Below are 24957 nucleotides of genomic sequence, written 5' to 3'. Positions count from 1 at the left end.
ACCTATCACAGTGATCAAAATGTACCTGTAACGAATCTGCCTGCCGGCCATTTTGGAAGATGGTGGCACCCATAGAGCAGACGGACGGACACCGGGAGGGACACCGGAGGTCGGTAAGTATGAGGGGGGGAAATCGGACAGAGGGGGGGGATCGGACTGCGGGGGGAGCAGACAGGAGGACGGAGGGGAGCGGAGGACAGCAATGACAGGATGGAGGGGAGGAGATCGGTGGCGGTGGAGGGGGCAGATCGCGATCTCCAGCCATGGCTGATGCTATTGCAGCATCGGCCATGGCTGATTGTAATATTTCACCAGTTTTCATTGGTGAAATATTGCTATCGCTCTGATTGAAAGTGAAACGTCACTTTCAATAGCCAATCAGAGCGATCGTAGCCACGGGGGGGCGAAGCCCCCCCCCCCTTCCCTGGGCTCAAGTACCACTCTCCCTGTCCCTGCAGGTCGGGTGAAATTACAGTTAACCCGTTCACCCGGCCTGCAGGAGCGCGATCCGACCATGACGCATATGCTGCGTCACAGGTCGGATTGGCACAGGTTTTCATGACGCATACGCTGCGTCAAAGGTCGGGAAGGGGTTAACATAATTTTGATGATAAAAAAAAAAAAGCAAAAGCCATCCCACTATGTCACGGTGACCATAATTGGGACTGTCCTTAACGCTAATATTAAAAGCCTTACCGTTTGTTAAGTGACAATCATGTGGATAACGACTGCGCTCAACTACTGGACCCACAGATATGGGAGACCACATCAATAAAATGTCCAGCTCGAAGAAAAGGCAGGCCAAATAGATGCACTTTGCACGCATCCTTACTCTTCAAACAGAGATTCAACAGCCTCAGAGGTAAGTCTTATAAGCAATAATGTACCTGGAGCATTAGATGTCACCTCCAGGTGTCATCATTTGTAAAAGAGGTCTCTGCTTTGGGTTTTTATATAGTCCAGAACTCCTTTGTGGTTTTTATTATATATACTATATGGTGGACTTATCTTCTATTGTCTAACACCAGTAGTCTTAAAAGAAGAACAAGGGCAGCACGGGGGCTCATTGGTCAGCAGTGTACGGTGGCTCAGTGGTTAGCACTGGGGTCCTGGACTCAATCTCACCAAGAATAACATCTGCAATGGGTTTGTATGTTCTCCCCATTTTTGCGTGGGTTTCCCCCAAACTCCAAAGAAATGCTGATAGGGAATTTAGACTGTGAGCTCCAGTGGGGACAGTGAGGACAATGTCTGTAAAGTGCTGTAGCGTTAATGGCGCTATTTAAATGAGTAAGATAAATAAGACAAAATGTGCTTAAATAACCTTTTATATGAAATATAAAATGATTTACATGAATTTAAAATAAAAGCAAAACACGTTTTCTTCTGTCTCCCAATGCAAACAAGTGACTGGATTTCGACGTGACCTCCTTTATTCTGTGGTGAGAAGGCAATTTGCTATCACAAGTGTAAGAATTGTGTATACAATAACCTATGATTTACAAGTGAAATCCCTTTGATTAGGAAGCGGAGCAGAGATATTGTCCCAGATATCGAAGAATATTCAATGTCTAGAAAACTTTATACTACAACATATGTCTAGAATATAGGTGGCGATGTTCTCAGACGTATACAATGTAGGGATTCACCCGCTATGTTTTGCATTAGGCATTAGGTAACGCTCACACTGGCAATACACTTTGGGTCATCAATATCATATGTCTGGACAACACCTTTAAAGGGATTGCTCCCATCTGCAATATTTATGACAACTTTTCCCAATGTGAGTGTACAGCATTAAGCAGGACTCTTTGAGTAGGACCGAAACCAGAAAACACCTTTGATTAATTATAACGTAATATTAAAAGTAAATCCAAGAAAATAAAGCAAACGTTGCTTGTTTACTAGTTGTATATGTACTCCAATCTTCACTATTACCAGCCATTCTAGGAATGCTCCATGTATCTAAACAGTATCATGGCACATTTATCCATTAGTAATCCTTAAGTGTGGAGCAATACAGGTCATTCATGCAGCAGTGTAATTTCAAGCAGGTGTCCACCAAGTCATCTCAGATGGCGTATGAATTCCACAAGCTGAAAGGACATAGAAAGAGAGAAAATATTAACTGTGACATTAAGAGAATAGAATATTATTACACACATCGGCCATTATATTAATTGCAGTTTAGACAATGAAAGAAGGGATGCTATGTTGAGCTATGTGGTGGAATAGTGCTGAAGAAGAAGAGCCTTCCAACTGAGCTGGAAACAAAGACACTGAACTGAAGCACCTATGGTCTAGGGATCCACAACTAGAGTCTTGGGGCTTTTGTTTACCAGCTTCTGGGCAATTCTAGTTCCCAGCATGTCTTGATATATCCCACCTTGTAAGGTCAACAATTGACTACCAAGACATGCGGACCAGAAGCAGTAAGGCCTCTTTCACAATTCAGTGTCTCCCTTACGTGTAGTGACAGTTTTTACACGTACCAGAGACACTGACACATGTACACCCATTCAAATTAATGGGTCTGTGCACATACCTGTTTGTTCACGGACCGTGTGTCCGACTGACACACGTAGACACGTCCATTTTTGTGCAGCTGCACAGATCACACGAACCCATTCAAGTCAATAGGTCCGTGCATTTTCCCACGGTCTTGAGGTCACCGCAGTTCAGCCCGGCCTTGATGGTGTCACCGCTGGTGAATGATGCTGTGCTCTCAGCAGCTCATTTACCTGTGGTTTTCAGCCGGGAAGGTCGCATCTTGGCACCGTCCAGGTTGAAAACTATTTAGCTCCCAGACATGGATTACATCGTTGGACACAAAGACAGACAGGTATGGTATATTGTTGTTTTTTATTTTAGTTTTATTACAGGAGATCGAGGGAGCCAGGGAATTAGGCGTTGCAATAAGTATGGTCTAATTTAGAATATTAAAAGAGTTTGTGTAATTGTTTCAAGTAAAGGATTTTATTCTGGCTGTGTCTTTATTTAACATATAACTATAGGATTAGTAATGGATAGGTGTCTTATAGACATGTCCGTAACACACACACATATCTATGTACAGTACAGACCAAAAGTTTGGACACACCTTCTCATTTAAAGATTTTTCTGTATTTTCATGACTATGAAAATTGTACACTCACACTGAAGGCATCAAAACTATGAATTAACAAGTGTGGAATTATATACTTAACAAAAAAGTGTGAAACAACTGAAATTAAGTCTTATATTCTAGGTTCTTCAAAGTAGCCACCTTTTGCTTTGATGACTGCTTTGCACACTCTTGGCATTGTCTTGATAAGCTTCAAGAGGTAGTCACAGGGAATGGTCTTCCAACAATCTTGAAGGAGTTCCCAGAGATGCTTAGCAGTTGTTGGCCCTTTTGCCTTCACTCTGCGGTCCAGCTCACCCCAAACCATCTCGATTGGGTTCAGGTCTGGTGACTGTGGAGGCCAGGTCATTTGGCGTAGCACCCCATCACTCTCCTTCTGGGTCAAATAGCCCATACACAGCCTGGAGGTGTGTTTGGGGTCATTGTCCTGTTGAAAAATAAATGATGGTCCAACTAAACGCAAACCGGATGGAATAGCATGTCGCTGCAAGATGCCGTGGTAGCCATGCTGATTCAGTATGCCTTCAATTTTGAATAAATCCCCAACAGTGTCACCAGCAAAGCACCCCCACACCATTACACCTCCTCCTCCATGCTTCACGGTGGGAACCAAGCATGTAGAGTCCATCTGTTCACCTTTTCTGCGTCGCACAAAGACACGGTGGTTGGAATCAAAGATCTCAAATTTGGACTCATCAGACCAAAGCAGATTTCCACTGGTCTAATGTCCATTCCTAGTGTTCTTTAGCCCAAACAAGTCTCTTCTGCTTGTTGTCTGTCCTTAGCAGTGGTTTCCTAGCGGCTATTTTACCATGAAGGCCTGCTGCACAAAGTCTCCTCTTAACAGTTGTTGTAGAGATGTGTCAGCTGCTAGAACTCTGTGTGGCATTGACCTGGTCTCTAATCTGAGCTGCTGTTAACCTGCGATTTCTGAGGCTGGTGACTCGGATAAACTTATCCTTAGAAGCAAAGGTGACTCTTGGTCTTCCTTTCCTGGGGCGGTCATCATGTGAGCCAGTTTCTTTGTAGCGCATGATGGTTTTTGCCACTGCACTTGGGGACACTTTCAAAGTCTGCCCAATTTTTCAGACTGACTGACCTTCATTTCTTAAAGTAATGATGGCCACTCGTTTTTCTTAACTTAGCTGCTTTTTTTTGCTTAATACAAATTCTAACAGTCTATTCAGTAGAACTATCAGCTGTGTATCCACCAGACTTCTGCTCAACACAACTGAGGGTCCCAATCCAATTTATAAGGCAAGAAATCCCACTTATTAAACATGACAGGGCACACGTGTGAATTGAAAACCATTCCCGGTGACTACCTTTTGAAGCTCATCAAGAGAATGCCAAGAGTGTGCAAAGCAGTCATCCAAGCAAAAGGTGGCTACTTTGAAGAACCTAGAATATAAGAATTAATTTCAGTTGTTTCACACTTTGTTAAATATATAATTCCACATGTGTTAATTCATAGTTTTGATGCCTTCAGTGTGAATGTACAATTTTCATAGTCATGAAAATACAGAAAAATCTTTAAATGAGAAGGTGTGTCAAAACTTTTGGTCTGTACTGTATATTGCACTGAAAGATAGAAGAAAAGCCGGTAAGTCATCTGCTGGCTTCTGTAAAATCACTGCAGAAGCCGACAGGATAAAAGAAATGGATTACATATAGTGATGAGTGAATATACCGTATATACTCGAGTATAAGCCGACCCGAGTATAAGCCGACCCCCTAATTTTGCCACAAAAAACTGGGAAAACTTATTGACTCGAGTATAAGCCTAGGGTGGAAAATGCAGCAGCTACCTGTAAATGTCAAAAGTAATAATAGATACCAATAAAAGTAAAATTAATTGAGACATCAGTAGGTTAAGTGTCTTTGAATATCCATATTGAATCAGGAGCCCCATATAATGCTCCATACTGTTCATTATGGCCCCATAAGATGTTCCATATTAAAATATGCCCCATATAATCCTGCATAAGGGTTAATAAAGGCCCCATAAGATGCTCCATAGACACATTTGCCCAATATAATGCTGCACAAATGCTGATTATGGCCCCATAAGATGCTCTATAAAGATATTTGCCCCTTATAGTGCTGCACAAACGTTATGGCCCTATAAGATGCTCCATACAGACACTTGCCCCATATGCCGTAGTGCCCTACAAACGTTAATTATGGCCCCATACAGACACTTGCCCCATATAGTGCTGCACAAACATTATGCCCCTATATAGTGCTGCAGAAACGTTATGGCCCCATATAGTGCTGCAGAAACGTTATGGCCCCATATAGTGCTGCAGAAACGTTATGGCCCCATATAGTGCTGCAGGAATGTTATGGCCTCATATAGTGCTGCAGGAATGTTATGGCCCCATATAGTGCTGCAGGAATGTTATGGCCCCATATAGTGCTGAAGGAACATTATGGCCCCCATATAGTGCTGCAGGAATGTTATGGCCCCATATAGTGCTGCAGGAATGTTATGGCCCCATATAGTGCTGCAGGAATGTTATGGCCCCATATAGTGCTGCAGGAATGTTATGGCCCCATATAGTGCTGCAGGAATGTTATGGCCCCATATAGTGCTGCAGGAATGTTATGGCCCCATATAGTGCTGCAGGAATGTTATGGCCCCATATAGTGCTGCAGGAATGTTATGGCCCCATATAGTGCTGCAGGAATGTTATGGCCCCATATAGTGCTGCAGGAACGTTATGGCCCCCATATAGTGCTGCAGGAACGTTATGGCCCCATATAGTGCTGCAGGAACGTTATGGCCCCATATAGTGCTGCAGGAACGTTATGGCCCCATAGATGCTCCATACAGACACTTGCCCCATTTGCTGCGATAAAAAAAATAAATCACATACCTCTCCGTCGCTCAGGCCCCCGGCACTTTGAATAGTCACCTGCTCCTCGTTCCGGCGCCGATCTGTCTCCAGCACTGACGTTCAGCAGAGGGCGCGCACTGACCACGTCACCGCGCCCTCTGACCTCAGCGTCACTGCTGGAGACAGATCGGTGCCCGGAACGAGGAGCAGGTGACTATCGCGCAGCGCTGCGCTCCCCTCCCCGTATACTCACCTGGTCCTGCCGCTGTGTAGATCCTGCTTCCCCGATGCCGCAGCGCTTCATCCTGTACTCAGAGGTCACATGGTACCGCTGATTACAGTAATGAATATGCGGCTCCACCCCTATGGGAGGTGGAGCCGAATATTCATTTACTGTAATGAGCGGGACCATGTGACCGCTGAGTACAGGAAGAAGCTGAAGCTGCTGCTGCCGGCGCCGGGGAAGCAGGGACCGCGCCTGGACTAGGTGAGTATTTTTAGACAGCCCCCGCTCCCCCTCCCCTGCCGACCCCCGGTATGACTCGAGTATAAGCCGAGAGGGGCAATTTCAGCCCAAAAAAGTGGGCTGAAAATCTCGGCTTATCCTCGAGTATATACGGTACTCGTTACTCGAGATTTCTCGAGCACGCTCGGGTGTCCTCCGAGTATTTTTTAGTGCTCGGAGATTTAGTTTTCCTCACCTCAGCTGAATGATTTACATCTGTTAGCCAGCTTGATTACATGTAGGGATTCCCTAGCAAGCAGGCAACCCCCACATGTACTTATGCTGGCTAACAGATGTAAATCATTCAGCTTTGGCGATGAAAACTAAATCTCAGAGCACTAAAAATACTCGGAGGACCCCCAAGCATGCTTGAGAAATCTCGAGTAACGAGTATATTCGCTCATCACTAATTATATACAGTAAATACATATAGAATAGGTAGATATATATATCTACTAGATGGTGGCCCATTTCTAACGCATCAGGTATTCTAGAATATGTATGTAGTTTATTTATGAAGATTTTAGAATAATGCAATGAATACAAAGAATTCGGCCGGCCGGGCACGACCAATTAGCAAAGCGTGGTTCAAATCCCACGCAAATTCGCGGCCAGACTGCGTCTGTCGCTGATTGATCATGCCGGCCGGGCGCCACCAATTAGTGAAGCCAGGGCCAGCTCCAGGTTTTTGAGGGCCCACGTAGCATATAACAAAGCCCACGTAGTATATAGCACAGCCACGTAGTATATAGCACAGCCCAAGTAGTATATAGCACAGCCCACGCAGTATATAGCACAGTCTATGCAGTATATAACACAGCCCACGTAGTATAAAGCACAGCACAGCCCACGTAGTATATAGCACAGCCACGTAGTATATAGCACAGCCCACATAGTATACAGCACAGTCTACGTAGTATATAGCACAGCCACGTAGTATATAGCACAGCCCACATAGTATACAGCACAGTCTACGTAGTATATAGCACAGCCACGTAGTATATAGCACAGCCCACATAGTATACAGCACAGTCTACGTAGTATATAGCACAGCCCACACAGTATATAACACAGCCCACATAATATATAGCACAGCCACGTAGTATACAGCACAGCACACGTAGTATATAGCACAGCACACGTATATAGCACAGCCCACGTATATAGCACAGCCATGTAGTATATAGCATAGCCTAAGTAGTATATAGCACCGCCCACGCAGTATATAGCACAGTCTATGCAGTATATAACACAGCCCACGTAGTATAAAGCACAGCCACATCGTCTATAGCACAGCCCACGTATATAGCACAGCCACGTAGTATATAGCACAGCCCACGCAGTATATACCACAGCCTACGCAGCATATAACAGCCCACATAGTATATAGCACAGCCACGTAGTATATAGCACAGCCCATAGTATATAACACAGCCCACGTATATAGCACAGCCCACGTATATAGCACAGCCACGTAGTATATAGCACAGCCCAAGTAGTATATAGCACCGCCCACGCAGTATATAGCACAGTCTATGCAGTATATAACACAGCCCACATAGTATAAAGCACAGCCACATCGTAAATAGCACAGCCCACGTATATAGCACAGCCACGTAGTATATAGCACAGCCCACGCAGTATATACCAGAGCCTACGCAGCATATAACAGCCCACATAGTATATAGCACAGCCACGTAGTATATAGCACAGCCACGTAGTATATAGTACAGCCACGTAGTATATAGCACAGCCCGCATAGTATATAGCACAGCTCACATAGTATACAGCACAGCCTACGTAGTATATAGCACAGCCACGTAGTATATAGCACAGCCCACACAGTATATAACACAGCCCACGTAATATATAGCACAGCCACGTAGTATACAGCACAGCACACGTAGTATATAGCACAGCCCACGTAGTATATACTACAGCCACGTAGTATATAGCACAGCCCACATAGTATACAGCACAGCCCACGTAGTATATAGCACAGCCCACGTAGTATATAGCACAGCCCACACAGTATATAACACAGCCCACGTAATATATAGCACAGCCACGTAGTATATAGCACAGCACACGTAGTATATAGCACAGCCCACGTAGTATATAGCACAGCCTACACAGTATATAGCACAACCTACGCAGTATATAACACAGCCCACGTAGTATATAGCACAGCCACGTAGTATATAGCACAGCCCACATAGTATATAACAGCCCACGTAGTATATAGCACAGCCCACATAGTATATAGCACAGCCCACATAGTATATAGCACAGCCCACGTAGTATATAGCACAGCCCACGTAGTATATAGCACAGCCCACGCAGTATATAACAGCCCACGTAGTATATAGCACAGCCACGTGGTATACAGCACAGCCCATGTAGTATATAGCACAGCCACGTAGTATATAGCACAGCCTACGCAGTTCTACCTTGTTCAAATTACGTCTTCTGTTTATATGTTCCTATTCTAATTAACGTAGAACTATGTAAATCTTGTCCAGTACTTTAGATACAATTATTTTGTCAATTTTCTCTTCCTTTGAAAAGACCTTATACCATCTTTCTTGGCATCTAGTAAGGATACCAATTTTGATACTAGTAGTATACAATAATCAAAGTCATGACTGACTCACTTGAACTGGTACTGAGAATCAGTGTGATGGGCCACCAGGATTTCTTTTACATTCTTTGGAGGTGCCAATCCCAAGTCATCTGCTCTCTGCCACCGCTCCAAACGTGTGATGCCTGAAACCAAAACCCCACCCAAGAAGTAAAATAACATTATGAATATAAAAAAAGACATAATGAATACAATGGACAACAACCAACACACACCCTGATATTCTACCTGTACAGGGTCCAAATCGCCAGTCCAGATCAAACTGGATAAGCTCATCTAAGGGTGATAATTGCAGAACCACAGCCACTGTGGGGCAGAAATAAATGGAGAACAGTGGTTACTATCATTTATTAGGCCATAGGATCACTAACTCAAGAGTGATATAACTTTTATACTTATGAAAGTATGCATGTTTTAAAAAGGCGGCTCTTCATTGAGCAGTTGTCCAATAGCTTTCACCAGTGAATTAAGGAGCTTCCGACAATCATGGACTGTTCTCCAGTGACTGACACAACTTCCAACTGACTGACAGGTGCCCAATGAGTGCCAGCTCCTCATGATGCTGGAGTTCATTACTTATTTATCCGGTTCCTTATTTATGCCTGAGGCTGGTTTTTTATTCAGCAGTCTTTTTTTTATAAGTCCACTAATGAGCAAAAATGATCAAAATTCTAAACTACAATTCAGTGAGACGCCCAGAGGTGAGCACACGAGAAAGCAATACGAAAAATATACAACTTGCACAAGCATAGGCATCAAAGGAGGCAACCAAAGATGTCCTTAGGAGAATTAAGTGACTTTGGGCCACTGATGTAAAATAGCAAACACACCCAAGGATGTCCTCCATCAGAATCAGTTTACTCCAAGCTGGCCCAAATGAGCTGTGGCCATTAAAATAAGCAGACAGACACTTTTCCAAGATTCAAGTAAGTAACCGGTATTTTTAAAGAATTCAATGACTTTGGACCACCAATCTCCCCATGCTAACACACATCAAATTCAGTACATTCAAGGTTGACCAGAACAGATTCTGACCATAAGCTGGTGTCAATGTTGGCAGACACATTTTTTTACTGTTTTGAAACCAATGAATTTAAAGGGTTAAATTACTTTGGGCCACTGATCTCATACTGAAAACACAGAAGAGAATGCTCTGCATCAAAAACAACTCACTTCAGCTTGGCACAAACTTTTTTTTTTAATATTAAAATTGGCATCAAATTGGGCAAGTGACCGCGTGTTCCTAATTTGAATAAGTACCTTGTTGTTTTGTACATGTAGTTGACAACCCTTTAATTTTCCATAAGTCACTAGGTGAATAGCTATTTATTAAATTATTTCTTTCAAGATGATTTACAGAATGGATCCAAGATAATGTCTTGCACATGGGTTTGAGTCCCATTAAGACACTGATTCAAATGACATTTCCACATATTCAGAGCATATTCACATTCAGAACATCAATAGCAAATGTAAAAGGGTGGTCTGAGATACAAATTTTCATCCTAAATCCCTATCAATATAATACCGTAATCTATTCTATTCTCTAATATACTTAAATTAAAAATTCTCTATCCTTCCCTAACTACACTACCTAACTGCTTTTCCTTTTATTTTTACAATTTCCTTTCTGGTGACACTTCGTTTGAAAACTCAGCGCACACTGGGATATTTAAACAAAGCATCATTAGGGGCCAGAGGCTGCGGTCACTGACCTTTGCCCTCTCCCTGTAACGATGCATCATCAGTGACCTTTGTTTCAGGGGCGGGGCTAGTTAGTGCTCTATCAATGTGCTATGTGCACAATGACAGTGCGCTCTCTTGCCAGATCAGATCAGTAGTAACAACCAGGCAGCAGAGCGCACTGCCAGACCCAAAGACCTTCAAAGTGGATAATACTCTTTCATGGTACAGTTATTCTCCAGCAAGATACATCCCCAATTTGGATCTTTGAAGAGGAAAAATCCAGCGTGGAAGCAGGTAAGTAAAGTAACCAATTTTATTGAAGGAATAAATCACATCCATAGAAACATGGTAACTGTGATTCTGGTACCAGAACCGCACTTACCATGTTTTTATGGATGTAATTTATTTCTTCGATAAAATTGGACATTTTACTTACCTGCTTCCACGCTGGATTTTTCCTCTACATTTGCCTCTGCCAGATCCCAGGCTTTTCTGTGCCGTTCCCAGCAGGATTGTGGCTGCATTAACGGTGAGATGACTCTCCTCCACTTGTTTCCATTACAAATTGGATCTTTGGAATATTATTGAGGACATTAATTTTTTCTGAGGGAGATGATAATTTATTGCTAAATCACTTCTATACAGAGATAACATTTAATATGGTCATAAGAACAGAATACAGCCCACAGGGAGATACCACATAAGGCGTTCTAAGTGGATGTGAAGACCCTGGGCCTTAGACAAAAGGGGGATTATGGGAATATGGGAATATTGGTCCTGTTTAAATTATTGCACTATACAGTGGCATATAAAAGTTTGGGCATCCCTGATCAAAATTACTGGTATTGTGAACAAGGAAAAGTTAAAGATGACACATTTTCTTTATATATATATTTTTTTCTAACATACATTGTCATTTTTTACATTTTAAAAATTACAAAAAGGAAAATGGGCTGATGCAAACGTTTAGGCACCTTTGTAGATTTGTGTGATTCTACACATGGATAATGATCTTAAACACACGTCAAATAGACTACTTCAAAAGGCCCAAACTGAAGGTTTTACAATGGCCCTCACAGTCCCCTGATGTGACCATCATTGAAAATCTGTGGCTAGATGTCAAAATAGCAATGCGTGCAAGACGACCCAGGAATCTCACAGAACTTGAAGAATTTTCCAAGGAAGATTGGATGAAAGCCCTCAAACTAGAATTGAAAGACTCTTGGCTGGCAACAAAAAGCGTTTACAAGCTGTGACACTTGCATAAGGGGGTGCTACTAGGTTGTAACCATGCAGGGTGCCCAAACTTTTGCATTGATCCATTATCCTTTTTGTAATTTTTAAAATGTAAAACATGACAATATATATATTTTTAGGGCAAAAATAAAAGGAAACGTGTCATCTTTACTTTAGCCCTTTATGAGAACATTTCATCTTTAACTTGCTTAACTGTACACAATAACAGTAATTTTGACCAGGGATGCCCAAACTTTTACATGCCACTGTATATATTATCAGTATTAATTGCATTTGTTTTTGAGTTTTTCAAAGCATTAATGATTTCATGGACTGACAAGCTTGTTGGGCAGTTTTGAAGGCCCGGTGATGTATTCCCGCTCAAACGGAGCCTCTGGATAGGAGGAATCGGCAGGAAGGTGGGAAATGCTCTATTTAAACCCCTGGATTTTGGCGCGAACTGCAGTTTGAAGAAAATGAGCTGAAGATCCCTGTCCCCACATTTTTATTTTTGCATGCCTTTTTAGAGGCATCTCTCTGGTTATGTTAAATCAAGTAGATAATGATTATTGGTTTCAGTTAATTAAGGCCTGGGTAGTTTATTTAATTGATTATTAATTTGTAATAACCCTTTAATAAAGCATTGTGACCTATTTATCCAAACGTTGCTTCATGTCTCTTTTATTAGTTAAAGCACCACTCCAGCACTTTTTTTATTGCACCGCTTTAGTGGTGCTTTAAACGAAAGTTCCCTGCCCCGTTTCATACTTACTTGTTGTCCCCTTCATTCTTTTCCAGTGTCACTTCAGTCCGTCTCTGGTGAAAAGTGACCTTCAGTGTCTGCTGAAACACGTCGGAAGTCACTTTTCAATACAAGTCTATGAGAGCCTCATTCTAACTCTCATAGATTTCCATTGAGCTCTTGTGATGAACTTCTGACATACAGCCAGTCAGAAGTTACAGGCACAAGATGGCGCCGCGGGACCAGAGCGGAATCGGTAAAAGGTGTAGCTGCCAGAAGTGTGTGTAAGAACGGGGGAAGGGAGCTTACATTTACATTCCGATCAAGCTCTGAAAAAACCCCCGCTGAAGTGGTGCTTTAATAAAATTTATAATGGTACATATTTTCTCATGCATTCAGATAATGCATCAAAAATTTAGTGATAGAGGATACCCTTCTAACGTATTACAACATTCCTTAATTGTCACCCATTCCCACGTACAACAATACATTGGATCATATTCCGTTCATGCATACGCATCACGTATCATCTGTACGCAAACATAGTGGAAAAGCACCCGGAAATGATGCTATACCTGCTGAGGTATAAAAAGCTGGCGGCCCTGCTAGGACGCAAATGCTGACCAAACTATTCCAGTATATGTGGAAAAAGGAACAGGTTTCGCAACAGCTGAAAGATGCCAGCATAATTCACATATACAAGAGGAAAGGTAATCGCCAATCTTGTGACAACTATTGAGGCATCTCCCTTCTGTCCACTGCAGGAAAGATATTGGCTCGTCTCTTGCTCAACGGCCTTCTACATCACCTTGAGCATGGCCTACTATCTGAAATCCAGTGTGGTTTCCGTGCAAAACGTGGAACAGTAGATATGGTCTTTGCAGCAAGTCAACTTCAGGCAAAGTGCCAGGAGCAACACTGTGACCTTTATGTGACTTTTGTTGATTTGACCAAGGCTTTCGACACAGTCAGTAGAGACGGCCTGTGGAAGATTATGGCAAAATTCGGCTGCCCGAGCAAGTTCATCTCAATCGTCTCGCAGTTCCATGATGGCATGATGGTGAAGGATCTGAACGATGGAGACGAATCTGAGGCTTTCCCAGGAACAAACGGCGTAAAACAAGGCTGTGTGCTTGCTCTAACCCTGTTCAGTATGCTATTCTCTGCAATGTTAAGTGATGCCTTTAACAACTGTGAAGAAGGAATCCAGGTTAGGTACAAGACTGATGGCAAGTTATTCAACAGTAAACGCCTGAAGTCGGTTACGAAGGTGCATGAGACCGTTATCCGTGAATAATTATTTGCTGATGACTGTGCACTTAACACTAGCACAGAACAGCAGATGCAGCATGAAATGGACTGCTTATCGCAAGCTTGAAACAATTTTGGTCTCAAGATCAACACTAGAAAAACAGAAATCATATATAAGGCCTCTTTCACACGTCCAGTTAATTCCGGTACCGGAGAAATCGGTACCGGAGTTATCCGTGTCCGTGTGCTCAAGTGGCACATCAGTGTGGCACACGTGCGTAATCCGTGTGCCGCCCGTGTGCCGCCTGAGGACCACACGGACCGTGCAGGAGAGACAGCGCTACAGTAAGCGCTGTCCCCCCCGCTGTGGTGCTGAAGGCGGCATTCATCTCTTCTCCCCACACCGGAGAGAAGAGATGAATGACCAAGTTTTTTTTTCTTTTTTGTTTAAAATAAAGTTGCATGTGACCCCCGCCTCCCACCCCCAGTGAGCAGCAGGCCCCTTGCAGAAGAAATACTCACCTAGCTCCCGCGATGTCTCCACTCTCCTCTCTGCGCTGGTCCCTTCTCCTCTGTGAGCGGTCACGTGGGACCGCTCATTACAGTGAGGAATATGCGCATACCACAGCGGGGGGGACAGCGCTTACTGTAGCGGAGGAGTGCACACTGTTCTCCGTGTGCACGTGTGCAGGATGTATTGCTGTACGTGCTGCCGGAGAAACACGGACATGTCTCCGTGTTTTGCACACGGACACACGGTCCTTGAAAACACGGAGACATGTGCATAGACCCATTCATTTGAATGGGTCTACGTGTGTCAGTGTCTCCGGTACGTGAGAAAACTGTCAGTACACGTACCGGAGACACTGACGTGTGAAAGAGGCCTTAATCTGTTCCAGGGAAACTATACAAAGAACCATGTATCACGGTGAAGGAGCAAAACCTCAATGCAAACTTCACCTACTTAGGCAGCACACTTTCCCGTGAAGTAACCATAGACGCTGAAGGTCTACCGCGCAGTGGTCCTCACTAGGGTTGAGCGAAACGGATCGGACAAATTCAAAAATCGCCGACTTTCGGCAAAGTCGGGTTTCATGAAACCCGACCCTAGTGTGGGATCGGCCATGAGGTCGGCGATCTTCATGCCAAAGTCGCGTTTCATATGACGCGTTCAGCGCCATTTTTCAGCCAATGAAGGAGGATGCAGAGTGTGGGCAGCGTGATGACATAGGTCTCGGTCCCCACCATCTTAGAGAAGGGCATGACAGTGATTGGCTTGTTTTCTGCGGCGTCACAGGGGGTATAAAGGGGTGTGCACGCCAACTGCCATCTTAATTCTGCCGATCTTAGCATAGGGAGAGGTTGCTGCAGCTTCATCAGAAGAAGGGATATAGTTAGGGAGGGAAGATTAACCCCCAAACCGCTTGTGCTGTAGCGATTTCCACTGTCCAACACCACCTTTTTTTTGCAGGGACAGTGGAGGGTATATTTTTATGCATCAGCTCTGTAGCTTATTAGGCTGCCTGATAAGGCTCCCTGATAGCTGCATTGCTGTTTGCACTCTGCTGTGCAAACCAACTGCTTTTTTTAAAAGCAAAAATCCTGTTGCTCCTTTCTGCACAGATATCTTGTTTATTTGTCCACACTTTTGTGTGCATCAGTCCTTTGTATTGCTGCCATACTTGTCCTGAGATCATTGTAGGGAGATTGAAATTGTACTACAGTCCTTGTATTTTTTCATATATCTTCCAGCCACTTTCTGCCACTTACACTGTGTTGTGTTATACACTGGGCCTGAGTTTTGGTGCAGTCTCCCCCCCCCCCCCCACAAAAGGGAGATTCAAATTGTCACAAAGTGGATATACATCAGTTCTGTTAGTTTGTCGTATATCAGCCAGCCACGTTCTGCCACTTGCATTGTGTTGTGTTATACACTGGGCCTGAGTTTTGGTGCAGTCTCCCCCCCAAAAAAAAGGAGATTCAAATTGTCACAAAGTGGATATACGTCAGTTCTGTTAGTTTGTCGTATATCAGCCAGCCACGTTCTGCCACTTACATTGTGTTGTGTTATACACTGGGCCTGAGTTTTGGTGCAGTCTCCAACCCAAAAAAGGGAGATTCAAATTGTCACAAAGTGGATATATGTCAGTTCTGTTAGTTTGTCGTATATCAGCCAGCCAAGTTCTGCCACTTACTTTGTGTTGTGTTATACACTGGGCCTGAGTTTTGGTGCAGTCTCCCCCCCAAAAAAGGGAGATTCAAATTGTCACAAAGTGGATATACGTCAGTTCTGTTAGTTTGTCGTATATTAGTCAGCCACGTTCTGCCACTTACATTGTGTTGTGTTATACACTGGGCCTGAGTTTTGGTGCAGTCTCCCCCCCCAAAAAAAGGGACATTCAAATTGTCACAAAGTGGATATACGTCAGTTCTGTTAGTTTGTCGTATATCAGCCAGCCACATTCTGCCACTTACATTGTGTTGTGTTATACACTGGGCCTGAGTTTTGGTGCAGTCTCCCCCCCAAAAAAGGGAGATTTAAATTCTCAACAAGTTTATATACACCTTCTACCTTGTTTTACAGTACCATATAATGGTTGTTATTTTGGTTAGATTTTCCCAAAAATGAGGAAGTCTGGTGGTAGAGGCCATGGGTGGTCGTTGCCAGCTGGTACTGATGGTGGTGGTGGTGGTGGAGCATCTGGTGGTAGTTGGAAAAGCAAAATAGCACCTAAGGCTGGAGGTGTTGAGCCAGCGTCATCGTCTGGCTACACAAGGCCTCGAAGGCTCCCTTATCTTGGAGTAGGAAAACCACTTTTAAAGCCGGAGCAGCAGGAAAAAGTTTTGGCTTTCCTTGCTGACTCAGCCTTTAGCTCTTTCGCCTCCTCTTCTGAAAGTTCAAAATATAAAAGCAGTGAGTCGTCAGTGGATGCTCCCGGTCAGGAACAAGACGTTTCCTTGTGTCCTTCACCCAAACCAAAAGTGAAGGATGTGTCAGGCGACACTACAGGTTACTCCATGGAGCTCTTACCGTGCCTGGGTTAGAAAGGGAAATTGTTAACTGCCCATTACAAGATGAATCGGACATGGAGTGCACTGATGCACAGCCACAGCTAGATTATTATGCTGTTCCATTGACTCAGATCACTACATTGCCCTCGCAGTGCACTCAGCCAGAATCTGACCCTGATGAGACTATGGTGCCCCGTCCCGAACGCTATAGCACCTTACACGGTGACACAGAGGAAGGTGCACATGACAATGAAGAGGAGGTGATAGATGACACAGTTGTTGACCCAGATTGGCAGCCATTGGGGGAAGAGGGTGCCGCTGCCAGTAGCTCAGAAGCGGAGGAGGATGATCCGCAGCAGCCATCTATATCGCAACAGCTGTCATCTGGCAGGACCGTATCAGGATAAAAACGTGTGTCAAAAACAAAAACAGTTTTAGGACAGCGTGGCCATCCGGTGAAAGTAGCACAGCGTGCAATGCCTGAAAAGGTATTCGATAGTAGGAAGAGTGCAGTGTGGCAATTTTTTAACCAAGATCCGAATGATCAGTCAAAAGTTATCTGTAAGAAATGCTCAAAGACCTTTAGCAGAGGGAAGAATCTTCAAAATTTAAATACAACGTGCATGCGTAGACATTTAACCAGCATGCACTTGCAAGCCTGGTCTAACTATCAAACGTCACGTACCGTTGGTGCACCTGCTCAGAATTAAGGTAGTCAGCAACGCTACATTGCTTCCCTCACTGTAAGCTCACCAGCAGCAAATGTGGAGGTATTGTTGCAAGGCCAAAGCAGTCAGGGAATCACAAGGTTATCGGTAGGAAACACTGTATGTAGGCCAATATCAAGAATACCATCACCAACCCTCTCTCAATCCGCCATGTCCACCACCACCACCGCTAGTTTCAACATTTGCAGCTCTACAGTCCAGCTCACCCTACAAGAGACTCTCGTTAGGAAAAGAAAGTACTCGTCCTCTCATCCGCGTACACAGGGTTTGAACGCCCACATTGCTATACTAATCTCGTTAGAGATGATGCCCTACCGGTTGGTTGAAAGCAAAGCTTTCAAAGACCTGATGGCCTATGCAGTACCACGCTATGACCTACCCAGTCGGCACTTCTTTGAAAGAAAAGCCATCCCAGCCCTCCACCAGCATGTCAAAGACCGCATTGTCCATGCACTGAGGCAATCAGTCAGTGAAAAGGTGCACCTCACAACAGATGCATGGACCAGTAGGCATGGCCAGGGACGTTACATGTCCATCAAGGCGCACTGGGTTAATGTGGTGGATGCAGGGTCCACAGGGGACAGCCATAGTGGGACAGTTCTGCCTAGCCCACGGTCTAGGAAACAGTTTGCTGTAGGCGTTCGCCACCCCTCCTCCTCCTCCAGAAGCGAAAGCTCGTCCACAGAGCGCAGTCACACGACCACTCCATCCACAGCTGCCAGTGTTGCACACGAGGTGTCACATTATCGAACAGCTAGTGGTAAGCATCAGCAGGCTGTGTTACAAATGAAGTGTTTGGGCGACAACAGACACACCGTGGAAGTACTGGCCGAGTACTTGCAGCAAGAAACTCAGTCATGGCTGGGCAGTGTACATCTTGAGGCAGGCAAGGTAGTCAGTGATAACGGAAGGAATTTTATGGCTGCCATAGCCCTTTCAGAATTGAAAAACATAACTTGCCTGGCTGACACCTTGAACCTGGTGGTGCAGTGCTTCCTGAAAAATTATCCGGGGTTACCAGCCCTGCTCCTGAAGGTGCGAAGACTTTGCTCGCACATCCGCTGGTCGCCCGTACACTCCAGCCATATGCTGAACCATCAGCGATCGCTGAATCTTCCCCAGCACCGCCTAATAATCGACCTTGCAACAAGGAGGAACTCCACACTGCACATGGTTCAGAGGCTGTGCGAACAGAGGCGTGCTGTAATTTATTTGTGGGAGGATACACATACACGGGCAGGCACTTGGATGGCAGACATGGAGTTGTCTGGTATGCAGTGGTCGAAGCTACAAGACCTCTGTCAAGTCCTTCAGTGTTTTGAGAAATGCACACGGCTGGTAAGTGCAGACGATGCCATCATAAGCATGAGCATCCCACTAATGCGTCTGCTGATGCAAAGTTTGACACACATTAAGGAGCAGGCGTCTGCAGCCGAGGAGGAGCGAAGCCTTGATGACAGTCAGCCATTGTCTGCTCAGGGAACTGTCCTGGACGAGGTGGCGGACGAAGAGGACAGGTACAGGGTTTTAGCGGGACACAAGTGATGTTGATTTGCAAGAAAGTGCTCCTCAACCCAGCACAAGCAGTGAATTGACACCTGGAACATTGGCCGACATGGCTGAGTATGCCTTGCGTATCCTAAAAAGGGACCCCCGCATTATCAAAATGATGACTGATGACGATTACTGGTTGGCCTGCCTCCTGGATCCACGATACAAAGGAAAATTACAAAATATCATGCCACATGAGAACCTTGAGCAAATATTGGCTACCAAACAAGCAACTCTTGTAGACCGTTTGGTTCAGGCATTCCCAGCACACAGCGGCGGTGATGGTTCTCACAGGAGCCGTAGGGGGCAGCATGGCAGAGGTGTTAGAGGTGCACAAATCCGAAGTGGCGTTGGACAGAGGGGTTTTATGACCAGGTTGGGGAGTGATTTCGCAATGACCGCTGACACGACAGGTACTGCTGCATCGATTCAAAGTGACAGGAGACAGCATTTCTCCAGTATGGTTACGAACTACTTTTCCTCCCTTATCGATGTTCTCCCTCACAGGTCATTCCCCTTTGATTACTGGGCATCTAAAATAGACACCTGGCCTGAATTGGCAGGATATGCATTACAGGAGCTCGCTTGCCCTGCTGCTAGTGTGCTATCAGAAAGAGTCTTCAGTGCTGCTGGTTCAATACTGACCGAAATAAGGACATGTCTGGCTACCCGAAATGTTGATGATCTAACTCTTCATTAAAATGAACCAATCATGGATTTCAAATTATTTGTCCCCACCTTCCCCTGCTGACACGTAGCTTGCCTGAAAAATGTCTTGCTTTTGGCCTCCTCTTACTGACTGCTCCAATTCCTCCATTTACAGCTGCTGAATGTCCACCATAGGCCATTTTTATACCTCCCTAAATGGGCTGACTCCCCCCACAGGGCCGTGGTCACCACCTGGCGCAAGCACCCGTGCGAGTGCCGTTTGCCTGGACAGGTGGGTGTGCCCACTCTTGGGCGACGGCACTGGTACAGGGTCCCTCATAGTACAATGAAGTTTCTCTGACAGTGGTGGTGGACAACCAACGTCAGACACACCGTCGTAATATGAGGGGCCCTGTGCCAGTACCGCCGCCCACGAGAGAGTGTTCCCCGCCCAGCTCGAACAGTGCTCTACCACTTACTTACCTCTCCCTGCTCCACTACTGTGTAGTCTGGGCTGTTAAATCCTTCAATGGCACTGCCAATACAAATTTGTTGAAATGATAGATGATAGTTAAAATATACAGGGGCCCTGGCCTCCATTTAGACCAGTTAATACTTTGCGCCTACTACCACTGTCTGCTACTCAGCAGGGGAGCCCACTCCTGTACCTAGCTATGCCACCTGTTTATTTATGAACAATTTTTTGGCAGACATTTAGCCCACTTTATTATTTGGGCCTACTAACTGTGTCTGCCGATCATTACAGTTGTCCTCCACTGAACAAAGCAATGCCACCTGTTTAGTCCTGTTACCAATTTTGAACTGCATTTAGCCTACTTTATTATTTGGGCCTAGTAACTGTCTGCCGCTCATTACAGTTGTCCTCCACTGAACAAAGCAATGCCGCCTGTTTAGTCCTGTTACCAATTTTGAACTGCATTTAGCCTACTTTATTATTTGGGCCTACTAACTGTGTCTGCCGCTCATTACAGTTGTCCTCCACTGAACAAAGCAATGCCGCCTGTTTAGTCCTGTTACCAATTTTGAACTGCATTTAGCCCACTTTATTATTTGGGCCTACTGTGTCTGCCACTCCTTGCAGTTGTCCTCCGCTGAGCAAAGCAATGCTGCCTGTTTAGTCCTGTTACCAATTTTAAACTGGATTTAGCCTACTTTATTATTTGGGCCTACTAACTGTGTCTGCCGCTCATTACAGTTGTCCTCCACTGAACAAAGCAATGCCGCCTGTTTAGTCCTGTTACCAATTTTGAACTGCATTTAGCCCACTTTATTATTTGGGCCTAATGTGTCTGCCACTCCTTACAGTTGTCCTCCGCTGAGCAAAGCAATGCTGCCTGTTTAGTCCTGTTACCAATTTTAAACTGGATTTAGCCTACTTTATTATTTGGGCCTATATCTGTGTTTCCTCCTCATCCTGCCCATTGCCCAGCCACTGCTAGATGAGTCTGCTGGTACATTGACCCAGACCACTACATTCCCCTTGCACTTTACACAGCCAGAATCTGACCCTGCTGAAAGTCAGGTTCTCCTTAACGCATACTATACCACCTTACACGGGGACAAAGAGGAAGGTGCAGATGAAAGTGCAGGTTCCTTCATCGGGTGGGGGGGGGCATACTTGTCGGCGACGTCACTGGCACAGGGCCCCTCATAGTACGCAAAAGTGTCTCTGCCGGTGGGAGGCGCCACCCGCCGTCAAACACACCGCCGTACTATGAGGGGCCCTGTGCCAGTGCCAATGCCAACGAGTGGGCCCCCCCTGCTTGCTCATGATCACAGCACTTGCAAAGTTGAAATACTTACCTCTCCCTGCTCCACCGCCGTGACGTATTCCACGTTTGCTGGGCCCATGAAAATCTTAGGCTAGCCCTACCCCCCCCCAACTTTAGCCAAATGACCCCCAGTTTTCAATGCCTAACTATTATTATAAAGTAAATTAAGATTGACAAGCTTCAGTAATAAGAATTGATGTTTTTGGCATTAAAATGGGCACTGTAGGTGTTTTCCTGTCCTCCACTCACTGCCGACTTTGATTCCCCATTGACTTGCATTGGGTTTCGTGTTTCAGTCGGCCCCTGACTTTACGCAATAATCGGCCGATTTCACCCGACCCGACTTTTGACAAAGTCGGGTTTCGCGAAACCCGACTCGATCCGAAAAAAGTATAAGTCGCTCAACTCTAGTCCTCACCACACTTCTCTATGCTAACGAGACCGTGATAGTCTACAGCCATCATGCTAAACAGCTTAATCATTTTCACGAGTTGCCTTCGCAGACTCCTCTACATCAGCTGGCAAGACAATGTCCCGGACATGGCAATTCTGGAACAAATTGGGCTCTGCAGTGTCTACACTCTCCTGCTGAAAGTCCAAGCCAGGTGGGCTGGATATGTAGTCAGAATGCCTGACAGCCGACTACCGAAACAACTGCTGTACGGAGAACTGTGCCAAGGAAAGAGAGCAGTTGGGGGGCAGAGGAAGCGTATTAAAGACTGCCTTAGGGCGTCTCTCAAAAACTTGGAAGTCAACATCAATGAATGGGAAGAGCTTGCCCTGGATTGTCCAGGTTAGTGGGGCAGAATCACCTCAGGAGCACATGCAGCTGAAGATAGGAAAATCTTAGACGCAAAAAGAAAGCTTGCAGTCCGCAAGGCACAAGCAGAATCTGGTGTAATGACCACATCGGCTTCCTTATGTCAAGTATGTGGCCGAACCTTCAGGGCCTGGATTGGCCTCATTAGCCACCTCCGGACCCATAACTACTAAATCTCTTCTAACCCTGAAGCCACGGTCATCTTCGACTACGAAGGACGAACATCATGCAAACATAGTATATAAAACCATCAGAAAACACTGGAATATTCTACAGTTGGCCTATCCCAATGTAAAAGAGTTTCAGTCTTCATTCCTTCCACATAATAGCTTCTGACCAAAATGTTTTTTAAATTCTTCCCCAGGGAAAGCCTAAAGAAGAACGTGCGTCGGGGCGACGGACATGCATCTGTGTCATTCCCCACATGGGTAAGCGCTGCATTGTACTTTACCATGTTTGAGGACAATTTGTAATTTTTTGGTTTGGTTATTTACATTTGCACATAGCCTAATTCTATGCTAGGACAAGATTGTGAGAACACTGTTTCTGTACCTTCTTGTGGCTCACCACATTACTGTCCACTTTAATTTTCTTAGATCAGGATTCATTGTTGCTATACATACCATGTTTTCTTACCTTGGCATATGATGTGATTACTAGGTGTCCTTACATATATTCTGCTTATACTTTTTATTACAGATGACGTCCTACTTTGGGTCCCACTCCTCACCATTAATCTGCTAACTTGTTTGTATTATCGTGTTACTGTCTGTCATCTCACTAACTAGACTTCTTATCTATTGAGAAAGAACATTTATTTTTTTTAGAATAGCTAATTTGACTGATACTTTAGTGTTGTTTCTTCTTGGGGTTCATTACTCCATCATTTTGGAAGATTTAGCTCACTAATGGTTGACTACTCTTAGTGACTGACCCTTATGATTGACAGATCTGCAATGTCTGACAGCTCACCAATTGGATACCTTTACTGGCTGATCCTCATGACTGACAGCTCACCAATGATTGGTTGCTCTTAGCGGCTGACCCCATGTCTGACAGCTCACCAATGATTGGTTGCTCTTAGCGGCTGACCCCATGACTGACAGCTCACCAATGATTGGTTGCTCTTAGCGGCTGACCCCATGTCTGACAGCTCACCAATGATTGGCTGTTCTTGGTGGCTGACCTCCATGACTGACAGCTCACCAGTGATTGACTGCTCATAGCGGCTGACCTCCATGACTGACAGCTCACCAATGATTGGCTGTTTTTACTGGCTGACAGCTCACCAATGATTCGTTGTTCTTACTGGCTGACCCCCATGGCTGACAGCTCCCCAATGATTTGTTGCTCATAGTGGCTGACCCCCATGACTGACAGCTCACCAATGATTGGTTGCTCTTAGCGGCTGACCCTATGTCTGACAGCTCCCCAATGATTTGTTGCTCATAGTGGCTGACCCCCATGACTGACAGCTCACCAATGATTGGTTGCTCTTAGCGGCTGACCCTATGTCTGACAGCTCCCCAATGATTTGTTGCTCATAGTGGCTGACCCCCATGACTGACAGCTCACCAATGATTGGTTGCTCTTAGCGGCTGACCCTATGTTTGACAGCTCACCAATGATAGGCTGTTCTTGGTGGCTGACCCCCATGACTGACAGCTCACCAATGATTGGTTGCTCTTAGCGGCTGACCCCATGTCTGACAGCTCACCAATGATTGGCTGTTTTTAGTGGCTGACCCTCATGACTGGCAGCTCACCAGTGATTGACTGCTCATAGCATCTGACCTCCATGACTGACAGCTCACCAATGATTGGCTGCTCTTAGCAGTTGACCCTCATGACTGACAGCTCACCATTGATTGGCTGCTCTTAGAGGCTGACAGCTCACACACAGTCACGCAGTGATACTAACCCTTGGTGTCCTGCTCGCTGCTGGTTGACTTTGCCTTCCTGTTGACTGTACTCTGCCCATCATCTCTCTCTTTTTGTTTTCTGATGACCCTCTTGTTTCCACTCCTGGTCACAGACAGGTAGTCTGTCAGCTGGTGCTTTCTGTCCATGATCTGCTGTCCTGGGAGCTGCTCAGACTTGTCCCAGGTAAACGCTGACTTCTTCCTTAGTTTGCATCTATCCCCGCCTGCAGCTGGCATGTCACTAGTCACTGGTCACGCCTGTCTGCATTGTACGCGCGCAAGCTGCGCCACCTAGTGGGCACACGGCAGATCAATATGCAATAGTAAAAGTGGAATTGTAGATGTTCTGAAGGACTCGGATAAATGACAGCTTGTGACTCAGCTCATGTAGTGAATGTTACTAAATATTCAGGATAAGGAAAGTCTTGTATGTTATGTTATTGTGCGTCACATTTAGAA

At 45.1% G+C, this 24957-nt stretch overlaps 1 protein-coding gene across 1 annotated transcript; it reads right to left on the bottom strand.

Annotated features, from left to right (window-relative positions):
- Positions 1-1310: 1310 nt before the first annotated feature.
- On the bottom strand, positions 1311-24730 carry POLD4 (DNA polymerase delta 4, accessory subunit). Its single transcript, XM_077250839.1, has 4 exons — positions 24498-24730; positions 9339-9416; positions 9124-9235; positions 1311-2096 (listed from the first exon to the last, which is right to left on the bottom strand). The coding sequence occupies exons 1-4, from the start codon at positions 24643-24645 to the stop codon at positions 2072-2074; spliced, it is 363 nt and encodes a 120-aa protein (XP_077106954.1). The 5' UTR covers positions 24646-24730; the 3' UTR covers positions 1311-2071.
- Positions 24731-24957: the final 227 nt, after the last annotated feature.

The sequence above is a fragment of the Ranitomeya variabilis genome, chromosome 4 (genome assembly GCF_051348905.1).
Source record: "Ranitomeya variabilis isolate aRanVar5 chromosome 4, aRanVar5.hap1, whole genome shotgun sequence".
In the NCBI taxonomy this organism is placed as follows: domain Eukaryota; kingdom Metazoa; phylum Chordata; class Amphibia; order Anura; family Dendrobatidae; genus Ranitomeya; species Ranitomeya variabilis.
Note: the sequence above shows the minus strand (reverse complement) of the source record. Positions and strands in the feature narration are given on the sequence as shown.

Coding starts and splice junctions, on each gene's coding strand:
- POLD4 (XM_077250839.1), bottom strand. CDS start 24,645: ATGGACAGAAAGCACCAGCTGACAGACTACCTGTCTGTGACCAGGAGT. Junction 9,417..24,497: donor CAGCGAGCAGGACACCAAGG/GTTAGTATCACT, acceptor TCTGCCCCACAG/TGGCTGTGGTTCTGCAATTA. Junction 9,236..9,338: donor GCGATTTGGACCCTGTACAG/GTAGAATATCAG, acceptor TTTTGGTTTCAG/GCATCACACGTTTGGAGCGG.